Source organism: Prunus mume, linkage group LG1, assembly GCF_029339155.1.
Source record: "Prunus mume cultivar Tortuosa linkage group LG1, ASM2933915v1, whole genome shotgun sequence".
Lineage (NCBI taxonomy): Eukaryota > Viridiplantae > Streptophyta > Magnoliopsida > Rosales > Rosaceae > Prunus > Prunus mume.
In genome coordinates this window covers 3,326,997-3,342,258 of record NC_142698.1, presented here as the reverse complement: position 1 = coordinate 3,342,258, position 15,262 = coordinate 3,326,997, and the positions used below count along the sequence as shown (strand labels likewise).

Sequence of the window (15,262 nt, the reverse complement as noted above, 5' to 3'; positions counted from 1 at the left end):
GAGCGACACCCGCTCTACTTACAAGCCTTGCTTGCTAGCTGCACCCACACTCTTCCTTACATTTGAACAATAGAATAGAAATGGTGTGGATTGGATGAATTCAACGAAGAAGAAGCCTATGTTATTTATAGGCGCACACGGGGGAAGAGAGAGAGTGTGTGTGTGTGTTTAGATCTCTCATGCATACATGTCATCATGGTACGAGATGAAGGAGAGAGGAGTAATTAAATTGAAGGCACGTAGAGCAGGGCAGGGAGAGAAGAAAACCTCTGTCAAACCATGCCATGCCATCATTTTGATATTGTCATTAAGTTGTACGTGATATGAAGAAAATCAAAAAAATTCAAAGTAGAGATATCTGAGGAGACCAAAAGAGGGTCCTGTCTGCCTTATTATTATTGTCACAAAACTAAACCCATTTGCTCCATGGAGCCTTGGAGAGGAGAGGATTGATTCAATGCACCGAGAGAGACAAACACAAGCCTCTAAAAATTAAATCTCTTCTGGCCCCACCAATATATATATATATATATATATATGTATTGTTCAACACTGCTGCTGGGGCTGGGTGGGCAGCCTTGGATCGATCAAGAATCTCGGGCCATGATGTTTTCCTAGACGTCCTAGATCACCTCTTGGGATTTGTTTGGGTGGGCCCAATGGGAGGCTGTCTCTTAAGTTCTCAACTAAACCAGCTTTTTGCATTTGGGAAGAAATATTATTAATGAGTATCGGATTGGACATACATATAGTGCAAGCATGGCATGGGATGAGAAGAGAGGGAATAATAATAATGTAAAGAGTGCACGTAGGGCTTTGCGTGTTGAGCACAAGCTTTTGAGTGTGGTATTTATGTTTGTTAGAGTTTTTTTTTCCTTTCTCAAAGGGCTTGGAGTGTTCCCTAACCCCTAGCTAGATATGATCATTCCCTATAAAGAATAGGCTTTAGCTTTTTCTCCCCCCAGAATTTATGGTGCTTTCATCAATAAGTAAGGACCCAAGAATTTCATACCGCCTGATCATGGCAAAGGTGCGTGTTATAATGTAAGCATTGGCTCATAATATTGAATTGCAATTTGCAGCAGAGCAGGCGTGCATTTGGCCTTTGAAATATGCATCAACCCCTCATTGTAAATTAAATTTACATGTATATATATATATATATATATATATATATGCAGAATAGCTTTTGACAAGTAAATTTTCTAAACCACCAGTTTTTCTCTTTCGTTTTAATGGTTGGTTGTGGGGTAAAATTGACATGAAGTTGAATGTAGAGATGTGGATAGATCTCATTTGGTGGTGGTGGACAGTACGTGCTGTGTAAACCTTGCATTGGAAGTCTTAAGTTTGATTACCCTTCCTCAATATCATTTGTATAAAAAAGAGCCAAAGTGGAAACCCCAAATTTAAGTCGAGTATTGAGGCTCATATAATATCACAAAGCCCTTTGAGTTATGAAAATCTGTCTTGTCTTGTGGGAGAAGAACATAGATTCTGGATGAGGTCATGATAAAATCTTTTGGTATAGTTTATAGAAACATAAATAGTGGCGTGTGCATCGTGCATTTGAAAAGAAAAGGGTGGCACTGGCACACTGATACGTATGCTGCCTGCAGGGGTTTTGAAACTCAATCATGCTTCAAGGTTCCCACAAGTTCAATTTCCACCACACTTGATGGATATGTTTGACTTCCCACCCACTCAAAACTTAAAAAGAACAGCAACAATACAAAAGGTACTTGTAGCGTGGCGTGGGTAGTGTGCCTCTGAATCGGCCTCTGAATTGGGATTTTGCTCATTTCTTTGTTTTTCGAATCCCTCATCCACGAACAAGAAAGAAAAATAATATTCATGACTGAATGACTGAAGCAATTATGCTCGATTGCCAACTGCCATAAAACTATATAGATGAGAAGGTCCACAAGTGTTCTCGATACAACTCCACCATGTATGTCTATGCAAAAATATATAGATGTTGCAAGAGTCTTAGATGTTGATAGGGAAAAAAAAGCATCACAATAATCATATCTCTTAAACCAAATATGCATTGATTTAAAATATTTGACAAAAGAAAATTCAGTAGCAACAAATGATCATTATATAGAACCACCAACACATACCTTCAACGAAAATGAGAATTTGTTGCTGTCTCGGCTCATCATTTTAATAAGTTACACAGTTACTTGTAGAATGAGTCCACAATTAGTGATTAAGTATCAGTGATATATGATTTTGCAGCTTGATTACGTTGGCTAATGATTTATTGTCAATTTGGGTGGTGCTTGTCGAACGGATGGAATTACACAAAATTAACTTTCTAAAGAATTTGACATTCAAGGGAAAACTACTTTTACAAAGTGAGGAACCTTGAAGGTCAAGGTTTTTTTTTTTTTTACTTTTGTTGACTTTTTAGTCAACTTGGTTTTTGACCCCTTTTTTCAATCCAATTCGACTCGGTTTTCTAGTTTGCCGGTCTGGATACTCAGTTTGTAGTAAATGCTTTATTGATTCACACACTCATATCATATGCATGCTGCCTGCAGAGGTTTTGAAACTCAATAATGCTTCCCACAAGTTAAGTTTCTTCCACCATCCTTGATGGATATGTTTGACACACTCAAAAAACTTAAAAAGAAAAGCAAGCAACAATGCAGAAGAAGGTACATGTGGCATGGTGTGGTAGGTGCCTCTGAATTGGGATTTGCTAATTTCATTATTTCTTTGTTTTAACATAACAAAATCCATTTCAAATCCCTCATTTTCTTAAATAAGCAAATCTCTCTCTACCCATTACCCTAAGAAAGAAAAATAATATACATGACTAAAGCAAAATGCTTGGCTTGTCAACTGACATAAAACGTGGAAAAAAACTGAGCTAACAAATCAACAACAGAAATAAACAACCACATACATCTATCGCTTGTAATTGAAATTCACTTGAACAACATAGCGCATCCTAATCTGCTCGACATTGTAAACTATGTACTCATTGTACAGTAAAGCACCCTGCAAGAAGAGACGAGATTTAAATAACATAAATTATACAATGAAACTGCCTTTCTATAAAAGTTCCAAATCAAATTCACATCCAAAGTAATTCTAAGAAATGATGCATTCTACCTTGGGCCCCGAATTCTCTTTCGGCTTTCCAAGGGGAACCACAACACCATCATCTAGTAACCGAGCTTGTGAAAGATCTGGTTCAGTTCCTCCAACTCCTTTAGTGCTGCAATACAAGGTTTCATAAGCAAAACCATTATGACAACTAATCTTGGGAAAATTAAGTTAACGCAACGCACGTTTTAGTTTTGAAAATGGGCGAGATAATATAAAAAGCATTCAAAGTCAATTCTCAACCAAAGAAGATAAAAGGTTTATTTGGTAAGGAAGATAAACTTGGAATGCGCAATGCAAAATTCCATAAGCATAAATGACGAGAAGAGAGTTTGATCAATTAATCAGTTTAATTTTTAGCAACTGGATCCAATAAAGAAAGCTGGATAGCATGATATTAGTGTCCAATAAAGAAAATAGAGACACAACCTTAGCTTCCCTTCTGGTAGCTTGTCAGCATCATACTTAGCAGTTAAAAGCTCAGCCATGTCGCCTAGTGCAACCTAAAGAGAGATACATTAGAACATTAAACTCAACTATGACGAAGGTGGCTCCAGCTTCCAATATGAAAATGATAGCTAAAAGATAAATGCACTACTCCCAGAAGAAAATCCATGCTAGCATGAACCAACCAACTCTGCGACAATCAACACGCAGTGCAAAAAATTGTAACACATGCATGTGAAGTGCAGTCCCTCAAAGTATTCTGTTGGGCATTCAAGTGCAGCGGATTAGTGGTTGGGAAAATGCAAATTTTTATCCAGAGGGATATTTCCCATATATGATTCTGGATCTTATTGGTATGCAATGTATTGATTTGATAATCTGATGTTAATCCACTCTTAACACCAGGTCATTTTAGTAGTAAACTTATGTTTTTTACTGGCTGAAACTTGAAAGACAACCTCACATAGAAGCAGCACACCAGCTGTACAACCATCAGTAGCATAGCAATAATTTGCACTTTTGGAGAACATGTCGGCAAAATAAATCCCTTTCCCAAACATGTAACCAGTCACCGGTGCTTCTGGTGGAGCTATTCGTAAGCCTGGGTTGTCATGACACATATTTTTTGAAATTAATAAGCAGTTCTCAATGAATTATTCATAGTGTATGTGTGCAAGTGCGCAAACACACACCCAATATTAAGTATATTAAGAAAATAAAGCAAAAACGATCACCTTGAGATAATATTCCTGCCCAATTCGTGAGCCGAGAACCGTGCCATAAAAGCATTCTATTTTTCATACTACTAAACTGCTCAGAGTAAAAACAAGATTAGGAAGTGCTCAAAATGCAAAACTAGGAGGATTCAAAACGAAAAGGAATTTTTTTCATAATCACTATTTCTAAACCAAAATAGACCATCCTAACCTTTCTGAAACGTTCAACTTCAGCCTCTTTTGATGCACGGAATATCTGAATGATATCAACAGCATAATTCGAATGCGTTTTTGCATGAGTATTATGCAAATACTTCGCAATCTGACAACAGCCATAAAAAGAAAAACTATCAAAACTAAAGAGCAGATTGAGAAGCTAATAAATCATTAACTCAGTTTTCTTTTTATATTCAAACTCCCATTGCTTATAACTCATAGATACCATATTAAATTCATCAGAATCAGCACCAAGCGGTGTCAGTTCACAGCGTAGGCGTTGGTAACTGGAATACAAGGGATCTTCCTACAATAACGGCAGAAACATACATTAATATACTTGCCACATGAAAGCACCGACATAGAAGATGAAGATTCCTATTAATATGAAACAAAAAGTTAAAAAGTGGTTGGATTTTACTTGTTTAACATGAAAGCAATATGGATGGAGAGGGCAGCACATGCATATAGTGCACATACTTTGCTTCAACTAAACTGAAGAAAATTTAAAATGTTTGATCATGAATTGCCAGTTTGAAATTTATAATGTGACTGAGCTTCACTAAATTTAACTAGGATGTCCGACAAGTAAATCAATCCCTGGCCTTTAAGACAGAGAATAAATATTTGTTCTCTAAATGCAAGGGGTCTACTGGCAGATTTTATGAGTACAAAGTCTTAAATGGTGCAAGTAGGATCCTCTCTATAGAATTGCATTTTAGCCTTGCAATATAATATCCAGAAACACTGAACAATACCAAAAACTTCCAGACATGGAAAATCTGCAAGTGAATAATGAGGGATAAGGCTAAAAAAGAATTACCTGCATTCCAGTATCATCCTTCAACAACTTTGCTGCGACCACAATTTCATCTAGTGCTTCAACCTTCAAGTAGATAGGAGTAAAGAATGTATTTTATAATCAATTTGAAAAATTAATTGTCACACAAATATAGCATCGCACTGATAGGCTACACAAGATTATGTCGAAAGGGAAATAACCTTATATATCAACTAGTGGAAGTTCTTAGAAGAACTATACCCACATATAAAAGAAAGAAAAACAAAAAGAATTACCATTTCCAACTTCTGTTTCAGTTTCTGAGGAGTATCAATCACAAAGTTACCTGCATTACTCATATATATGTCCATAGCAATTAGATTTCTTTTAGTATAAGTAAAACAAAATGAATACTGACCCGTATACTGGGTATGCCGTATGCTCAAGGCATGCTTCAATCAGAGAGATAGATAGAAATATATTAACATATAAGTCCATATATATATATATATATATACAGAGAGAGAGAGAGAGAGAGAGAGAACTCACTCATTTTTTTAAATCCAAAGTCATGAGGAATGACAGTGTAGAATTCTCTGAAAGAGGAAATCTATCAAAAATTGGAATTCCAAAATTCTAGAAAGCTATCATTAGATCTTAAAAGCTAAAGGTACAAAAAAGAAAAATAGGTCAGATCTGCAGTGGATCTAGCATGTTGTTGGAATTATGAATGAACTTAGTCAAGCATTTTGGTGAAAATATATATTCAGAATTTAACTAATAAAATCACTTCTAACAGGGGGAAGGGGGGGAGAGAGAACCCTTACCCACTTAATTGTTCAATTGTTCTCCTATTAGACCCGCCAATCACATCAGCAATCCTCTTCAGGATATTATATCCCTATATATGTTTAAAAAAATAACAAGTTATTGGTTTGTTGCATCTTTCATGGAGAAGCAGATTAAAGGAGAAGAAACTTTATGTGAACCTTAAATGTTTTGCAGCCAAATACACACAGTAGCACTAGAGTTCCAAATTGTTTCTTTTTGTTTGGGTCAACAATTCCAAATTGTTTCCAGTTAACTTAGACAACACAAAGTATCCTTTCGAGTTGTTCAACATTTCTCCTTATCATATCCAGAAATCAACTCAAATACCAAGAGGTAAAAGCTTACCTTTGAAATTGTTGATTTGCTAAGCTTACCAAGAGGTAACTTATCAGCATTGTATCCTACCAAAGAAGAAGAAGAAGAAGGTGTCTGAATAAGGGAACCAAAAAGCAGTTAACTAATCAGATTACTGAAAAATAAAAAACTGAAAGTGCCTAAATAAAATCCTTATTCCTGTGTTATTTAAGCAACTGAATAACTTAGATTATTATGAGTGTTAGTTGCAAAATAATGTCTTTTTCACAGAGAATCAGAAATCAACCAACCTATTTCCATCATATGCTGCTTCATCATGCTGATGTTGCATATAAGAGATATAAACTTTGCGATGCGAGGCTCAAGTTGTGTTTCCAGAGGTTGACCTCTTAATGCAGAGTCATTCTTTTCTTGTACCTGACGATGATAATCAAGAATCAAGAAGGAGCAAACAAGATGATTTTCTTCTCCACCCCTCCCCTTCTCCCACAACACACAGAGGTCATCTGACACTCATCCGTTGACCCCTACACATCAAGGCTATGAAAGGCAAGATTGAAATATGAAACACCTTTTGAAAATGAGAAATATATAACATAAATGGGAAAAACAATTCAATATTGTCTTGCTACCAACAGGATCTCCTATTTCTTTATTGTATTTTTTCTGTGAAGAGACAGGTCCTCAGTAATTTGCAACCAAGAATAGCTTCAGGGCATTGTATCTCCAGCATTCAGAAAATTATGCAAAGATAAGCAAAAAGTTGTGGACACTCACAGACAATTGTTTTTCCTCTTCGTTGTAATCCATTTCTATCCACATATAGTGGTGCGGGAAAGACTCGAACATTTTACGATTGGACCAATCATTCTTGGTTTTGTCATAGAATTTCTGTTTAAACTCATTGATTGCGCTGTCACGGGATGTGTAAGGGCCTTGTATCTTGTTTTGACCCTTAACACCTACTCTCCCCCATCTATAGTAAACCATGAAAGTACCACCAGCATCAGATTCTGCACGTCAATTCATAAGAAATAAAAATAAGTATACATTGCCTGAACTGGTGTAACTCGCCAATGTCGTTAATCCCATAACTCATTGGAGCAGATCAAACTTCATTTATGTGAGGTGACAAAAGCATAAATAATGTTTCTGTAATCCGTTAGAATTAATCCTTGTAATCAGTATTTGTTACAAACTGAAATCAGATTCAGTCAAATTTTGTATAACTTCATAAGTTTCATTGCTTGAACCACATATGTGCTTGATTAACCCCAACTGAATCTGTATTGAGATGAATTCTTAGTTACGATAATCCAAACATCTAGTTGACTAACTAATTAATTTAGAAATATATATTCAGCGAAATTTGTTGAAGGGAGAAAGAGTTTTACCAAGAACTTGAATCACATAGAACTTGTTATTGTTGTAACCAACATTTGTCTGGTTCAACATGGCATCATATACATCATCACCCTACATTCAAAAAGATCATTGGTCAGTCCGAATTTGAAACGAATCAAACTGACATCAATTACCTTCCACTAAGCACGAAATGCAATTAACTCATTAAGTGGCCCTATTGATAGTATATAGACTTGCCAGTTGCAAAACATGATAATGTGCCTTTATGTGATCTGGTAGCCACTGATCCAATACCGCTGCACCCTTTTTGGTAGCAGTTACGATCTTCTCCTTGCTGCCATTTCCATCTTCATTAGCTATCACCAGACCACAGCATAAAAAATAAGTTACCCAGTTCTAATTGAAAAAAGAACATTTTTCAATGCAGATAAAGACTAAGACATCGATTTCTAGCCCTGGCCTACAATATTGTATTGGCAACCAATCAGAGTTTGAAAGCTCATACCTCCACCTAAAGGAATATCATCTGAATCTTCAGAAAGCCTCTCCAGCAGTTCTTTTTTAGACCCAGTTGCTGAAATTCCACGAAGAGTGGCTTGTTCGCGCAATTGCTTTACACTCATGTCCTGGAACTCGACGGTGGCCTTGATTTTCTCGGACCCAGTTGACTCTCCATCTTCATTTGATTGTCTTCCCCTCTTTCTACTAACAATTGAAGCTGAAACATCACTTGCGTCGGTGAGTTGCTTGTTTTCTTGGCGAAGAGTGGCCTCAAGCCTCTGAACCTGCAGGAAGTCAAAATCAATAGTTGGTCAAAGTCTCTTCTACCTAGAGAAGAGAGAGAGGAAGATAGCGGTTGTTGTCAGACTGACCAGAGTGGGTTTGTTTCCGGTGGTGGTGAGACCACGTTGGGCCAATTGATTTCGGAGCACTTCTACTTTAAGCTTGCTTGCCATTTGAATTTGGAGAAATGCGTTTGAAACTGTAAAGAGAAGGGGAAGGAAGGGGGGATTTTGTAGCGGGAGTTTGGAAGGTGGAGGGAGGAGTGGCTTGGCTTCTCATTCTCTAGCGTTCGCAGCAAGCTTTTTTGGCGGGCTATTTCACAATCTCTTATGGGTTGGGCCTTTTCTGGTAATGGAAGAGGATGTTGTGGCTTTTCGGTTTTCAGTAATGGAAGCATTGGGCCTTAGAAACCAATAGTAAGGCCTACTTATACATTTTGTGAAATCTTAACAAAACTTATAACTTGGTCCAATTCTTTCATTAAAAAGAAAGAAAAGGCTCATACAAATAAGCCCTGGCTCCTTGGCTCGAGTCTTTAGCAAGACTAGCCTCTTTGCAAGTCAATATCATTTTTTATTGGGTTAGACTCTATTGATAAATTTTTTTTCATACAAACAATAATCTAAATTTTTTTAAATTAAATTAATCTAACTTATCTATTTATTTATCTACTAGCCTCTTCACAATCGCTTCCGCGCCTGCGAGAGGCAAAATTAAAATTTATTTTAGAATTAAAAAGGATAATGGGCAGTTGTGTTCCATAAAAATAGGATCCATAATTAAATTTTCTTTTATTTTTATTATTTTTTTAAATATAATGAAGTGTGAATTTTTTTTTAATAGTGAAACATTCAAAATACCAAAAAATACAATTGATTAATGCAAACATTAAGAATTGAAATTAGTAATTAAATGAGGATAATATGATAAATTCACACTTTTCATATTTATAAAAAATTAAAAAAAAAAAGGAAAATTAGATCATGGATCCTATTTTTATGGAATACAACTACCCATTATCTTTTTTAATTCTGAAATAAATTTATTTATTTTTTTTTAAAAGGCAGGCATCTTGCAAGCTCGGAAGCCCATACGAAGAGACTAATATTTTTATAAAACACAACTACCCATTATCCTTTTTAATTTTAAAATAAAATATAAATTTTAAAAAAAAACCAATTGATAGAGCGTGCACCAAGAGGGCTCACGGCCCTAACCCACTTCAAGAAGATTTTTAAGATATTATACTTCTGTAATCTTTTCGGTGATCAGACCGGGAATCGAACTGGGGTTGCGAAAAGAATAAGTATTATGCAAATCTCCGCACGTGCGTTTCATACTGATTTCATCTTCTTCCCGCTTCAGATAATACGATACCGATACTATTCTCTTCTCTTTACGTTTCAGTCTAATTAACTTGGCTAATGCCATGGCCATGGACTCGATTCTGAACTCGTCCTTGGAAGAAATCTGTTCGGAAGGCCGAAAAAGTCTCCCTCTCAAATCCCTCTGTTCCAGGCTCCAGCCCTCTCTTTCCTCCTTCAATCTCGACGTCTCTGATCGGGGCCTCAAGCAAGCCTTATGGGCGGGGCTTCGCTCTGTCCCCACCCTCAAATTCCAGAGCCAGAATCAGAAGGTCCAGTACAGCCCAACCGAACCCTTTGATCCAGTCCGTCCAAGACGCCGAGAAGCTCAACCTGAAGCTGGTAGCCGACCAGCGGCTCATGAACAACTTCTTGGGCCTCTACATTGCCCACTCTTCCATTGACAACATGTGCCAGTATCAACGCCAAACACTCGAAAGAGTTGCCGGTGCTAGGTACCAGCTTTTCCAAAGCCACAGTGGAGAGATAGCAAGCACAAAGGTGAAGAGGCAAAGAATCTTGAACTTCTCTCTCTTGGGGGCAAATATGATGAAGATCAACACATATATTGCTTCAATGGCTGCACCAGTACCATTGATGGTTGAGACCAAGATGTTGTTTGGGGAAACAAAGGGCAGGCCATACCTATTTTTTTTAATTAATATCATGCAGATCAGGCATTAGTTAGTTTTATTGAACAAAATTAATTCCAAGAACCAACATTTGATCGATTCCAAGAAGATGAAGGCAAATGAAAGAAAGATCAAACCAAAAACAATAGGACCAATGAAAAAAACAGAGCTGAAACAGGGGCAAAAGTGTCATTTAATCCCATGTTAGTAACGAAGAGACAGAAAACCATTGTGATTAAGCCGCAAAGTGAGGGGTAAAAAGGTGAAGAAAGAAATTGAAAGAGAGAAAAATTTATAGAAAGCGGTTGAAGGAGCGAGAAGCATCATACCAAGCAGAGAGGAGGCAGTTGAGCAAAGTCATGACATACGGAATGCCTGAGAACTGCTCTGTGCTTCTCTTCTGTATGATCCTCTTGAATGTGATGCTATTATAAAACCAAAATCACTCCATAAATTCCAGTGAAAATTCAAGAAACACAGTAAAGATTCAAGCTTTTTGAACTATGCAGATTGTACGGCTAAAGCAATGATCTTTAGACCCAAAAAGCAACTCCATTTGAGAGAGAGAGAGAGAGAGATACATGGGAGCCAAGAAGAGGAACAGAGCAGTGGCATTTCCTGTAGAAAAGAAGAGGAAACCATAAACAGAGCAACTAGACACACATACCTCAAAAAGAATTGATATGAAAGCAACCCAGTTGAGAAAACTCACCAACAACTCCAAAGAAGACCTTGAGAATATGCATTGTTTTCCGATCTCTTTCACACCAAATCTTGAAAGGAAAGAAAGAAAAGAAGAGGAACCCAGCCAGATGAGGAAAAGCACTTGGAGAACCAAAAACTGGACTGAAAAAGAAAAGAGAGAGAAGATTATCGAAAGAAGAGCAAGTTGTTTCTTCAGAAAATGGCAAATGGGGCTTTGAGAGAGGGACGAGAAGCGCTTGGGTTTTTATAGAAAAAAAAACAGACAAACAGAAAATTGAAGTGTAACTAAATGGTATCTCCGTTGCAGTAAATACTGAAATGTACGAAATCTTAATTTTTTTATTTACAAATTTATAAATAAATCCAATCCTATACATGAATTTATAAAAAAACCCAACACTATTTAAAACATAGAAACACATCCAAAATCAACCCAAAAATCAACAATTGTATATTTTTTGGGTGTGTTTATAAATGAGTTTTGAGTGTTTAATAAATACAAATTTATAAATAAACCCAATCCTAGACATGTATTTATAAAAAAACCCAAGCACTATTTAAACATAGAAACACACCCAAAATCAACCCCAAAGTCAACTTTTTGGGTGTGTTTATAAATGGGTTTTGAGTGTGTGTAATGATGGGTTTTGGATGTGTTTATATGTTTAAATAGTACTTAGGTTTTTTTATAATTTCAACTCCTATTTTGGGTGTTTTAGTGAAACTCCCTTTAATAAATGGGTTTTGGGTGTGTTTATAAAGTGTTTTTCATGTTGGGTTTTTTTTATAATTTCAGCCCATATTTTGGGTGTATTAGTGAAACTCCCTTTTTTATTTGGCGAAGAGGCTCTTGTCTACATCTTTGAGCACTTCCAGCTGCAAGGGGAAGCCTGAGCAGGAAAGGCCCTAGGCCTACGTGATGATTCTAGCATGCAGGGGCAAGCTTGGGTAAGGCGTGCGGCCAATTAAAATAATAAAAAATTGACAAAAAAAAATAGAATTTTTTATTTATAAATACCTAACCATATTTTTTACTTAAGAACACTTTCACCCATTTGTCATGGCAAAGGGCAAGGGGATGACTATTACTATTCACATAAATCAGACAAAAAAAAAATGAAAAAAATCATATTTTTTACTTCCCACACCAAAACTCTAAATCCTATAAAAAAAAAATCTTTTATGTATCAAAAATAAAAATAATTTAAAATGAATAGTAATTACCATCTGCCATGGTAATAAGTGGAAACACACTTAGCCTTTCGTAAGGGCAGTCACTATTTATGTGAATAGTAATAGTCATTGCCTCTCCTTACCCTTTGCCATGACAAATGGGTGGAAGTGCTCTTACAATTGCATAAAGCTGACAATTTGGAATATATCCATACACATATCATATAAATATCGATAATATTAGAAAATATCGATGTTGATAATTTCTCTCACACTTTAACAACATTTGGTTAAAATATCTGTATAATATAACTATAATATCAATAATATCGAGATGATAAAAACAGTAAAAAATTTGAATAGTTATTTACACTATCACCCTTTGAGGTTTCTTAGGCATACGAGTGTTGGAGAGAAGATGACGACGCGCAGTTGAAACCTCGACATGGCGTGTGTCTGTCCTTGCGATCGAGAGAGTCCTTGGCATCAATATTATTGTTATTTGCTTTTTCTTATAAAATAGTGTGAAGTTGAAAGCAGTACTATGATATGCACTGCGGGCATATAAATGCTTAAAGTTTTTTTTTCGATTGGTTGCATTTTGGTTGTTTGCATGTTGACTAATAACCTCATAATTCTTGCGTAAAATACTTTGGATGAGTAATTCTTGTACACCTTTTTCCACTTCTTTGTCTCTTTATTTTGCCTTTTAAGGGGAGGAGGCTCCTCCTCCTCTCCTCCTCTCATTCCTTTCCCTCTCCTTGGGAGGAGACATGTACGACGTAGATTTATTCTTCAATAACCAGTACGAGGTAGAACCAAAGTAAAAGGACTAAATTGCAACTTAACAATAAGACAAAGAAGGCTAAATATGAGGTTTTGATTTATTCACTTGCTTGCAACCAAGGATTAAAATATCGGCCGTGCAGATAATATCGGGCCTCCAATTTACGGATATTTCGAGGGATATATCGTTATCGTTTTGGGTATCGGGAAAAAATCAACAAAAATGACAGATATAGGCATTGAAACACATAATTTTGGTGTAAAACTTTCATAGATGTTATGTACATTGTCAATGAATGTATTGAACAAATAAAACTCAAAATTTACTAATAATAAGATATATATATATATATATATATATATATATGATGAAATATAAGTGGTATGTAATACGCGTTAATGAAAAGTTTGAAAATAAAAAGTTGATTAGAATGAATAAACCACGCATAAATCCATACTTTATTTGAACATTGGATTACAATTTAGATGAGTGTCCAACTACATAAATGAAGAGCTCCTATGAGGTTCAAACAATGTGGAACAACCATCTAGATTCATACAATAATCATACAAAGTCATGTAACCCGAGTAGTTTGTAAGCCATGTTTGAACATGGTGCACATATGTCTCTCTTGAGCTCCCTACTGTCATCCCATATATGGGATAGTTAGGATTAACCCAACTAGTAGGTCCATAATCTGTTTAATTATCTTGAGCTCCATATCTAGTTCCACTATAATCAGACATGACATAACCATAGCCATCATAAGATTCATTTGAGTTAGTACTAGGTCTAGATTCTTTTGATGCATACTCTAAAACATCTTTTGAATTGAATATTGCCAAAAGCCTTTACACATATATCTAATCACTGCACATATACCTCCAAAAAATCTTTTCAGTTTCAATTTGCTTCAAAACTTTTGAATTTTTTTGGGTTTTGTTATGGGTATCGGAAAATATCGGGAATATCGGCAAAATATCGGGGATATCGCACTTATCGGGGATATATCGTCGATATCGGGGAAGATATGACCTTACCCCCCAATATCGGTGTCGACAGTTCAAAATATCGATATATCGGCCGATATATCGGTGTATCGGCCGATATTTCAATCCTTGCTTGCAACAAAATGCTCCACGGAATCGGCTGAATATTAGCGAGTCCTATATCAAATCAAATGTTCTTCCACAAAATTGTGACCTAAAGTCTTAAAGGAAGTCAAAGACAACATCAGCTTTTAAGCAAAAGAATAGTTTTTAGCGACCACCAATACAAAATTTGTATTTGCATGCTCCATCATACAATATATTTGACAGATTGTGATGTGTAAAATGACCAATCAATATATTTCATAAGATTATATAACACATGCTTTCAATGCCAAATAATTGAACTTAGGATATTCACATTTACTAGCCTCGCGAAAGCGCGTGCGACAAGATTTTTTTTTTTTTAATTTATTTTAGAATTAAAAAAGATAATGGGTAGTTGTGTTCCATAAAATAGGATCCTTTATTTTTCTTTTAATTTTAATTTTTTTTAATATGAAAAAGTGTGAATTTATCATTTTATTCTCATTTAATTAATAATTTCAATTCTTAATGTTTGTATTAACTAATGATATTTTCTAATATTTTGAATGTTTCATCATTGTCTGCCTTTTGCCTTATATGTATATATATAGAGTGTTGATTTCCCCACTCCTTTTTCTCATATTTTATCTACTTACACTCCTTTTATTTCTTACAGTATATTCCAAAGTATATATATATATATATATATATATATATAGAAATTGGAAACTTGATGGGTTACCAAGATTTCTTCCTAAATATAAGAATTTGAGAGTTGATAACTTGATGATCTTGAGCTAGTTTAAAACCTTAAATAAACCATTTTTTTGTTGCTAGTACTTATTCAGTGTTTTTTTTTAACTCTTCAGTCAAGTAGGTAGTCAGAAGTTGATTTAAAATTTTTTTTTTTTCAAAATAAAAACTTGGTTGATTTTATTTAATGTGAAAATAAAT

The 15,262-nt window shown here is 35.5% G+C and overlaps 2 protein-coding genes across 2 annotated transcripts; both read right to left on the bottom strand.

Moving 5' to 3' along the window:
• Window positions 1-2,685: 2,685 nt before the first annotated feature.
• On the bottom strand, window positions 2,686-8,882 carry LOC103342561 (poly [ADP-ribose] polymerase 2-like). Its single transcript, XM_089043982.1, has 18 exons — window positions 8,661-8,882; window positions 8,294-8,573; window positions 8,026-8,144; window positions 7,818-7,899; window positions 7,201-7,436; window positions 6,714-6,840; window positions 6,454-6,509; window positions 6,105-6,178; window positions 5,827-5,873; window positions 5,574-5,623; window positions 5,320-5,382; window positions 4,723-4,803; window positions 4,492-4,602; window positions 4,299-4,374; window positions 4,023-4,165; window positions 3,547-3,620; window positions 3,124-3,229; window positions 2,686-3,009 (listed from the first exon to the last, which is right to left on the bottom strand). Exons 1-18 carry the CDS (start codon window positions 8,742-8,744, stop codon window positions 2,917-2,919), a joined length of 1,902 nt encoding a protein of 633 aa, XP_088900108.1. The 5' UTR covers window positions 8,745-8,882; the 3' UTR covers window positions 2,686-2,916.
• A 1,332-nt stretch (window positions 8,883-10,214) lies between these two features.
• On the bottom strand, window positions 10,215-11,459 carry LOC107881854 (bidirectional sugar transporter SWEET1-like). The gene is made up of 4 exons (XM_089043983.1): window positions 11,280-11,459; window positions 11,149-11,185; window positions 10,897-10,992; window positions 10,215-10,580 (listed from the first exon to the last, which is right to left on the bottom strand). Exons 1-4 carry the CDS (start codon window positions 11,311-11,313, stop codon window positions 10,355-10,357), a joined length of 393 nt encoding a protein of 130 aa, XP_088900109.1. The 5' UTR covers window positions 11,314-11,459; the 3' UTR covers window positions 10,215-10,354.
• Between the last annotated feature and the right edge of the window lie 3,803 nt (window positions 11,460-15,262).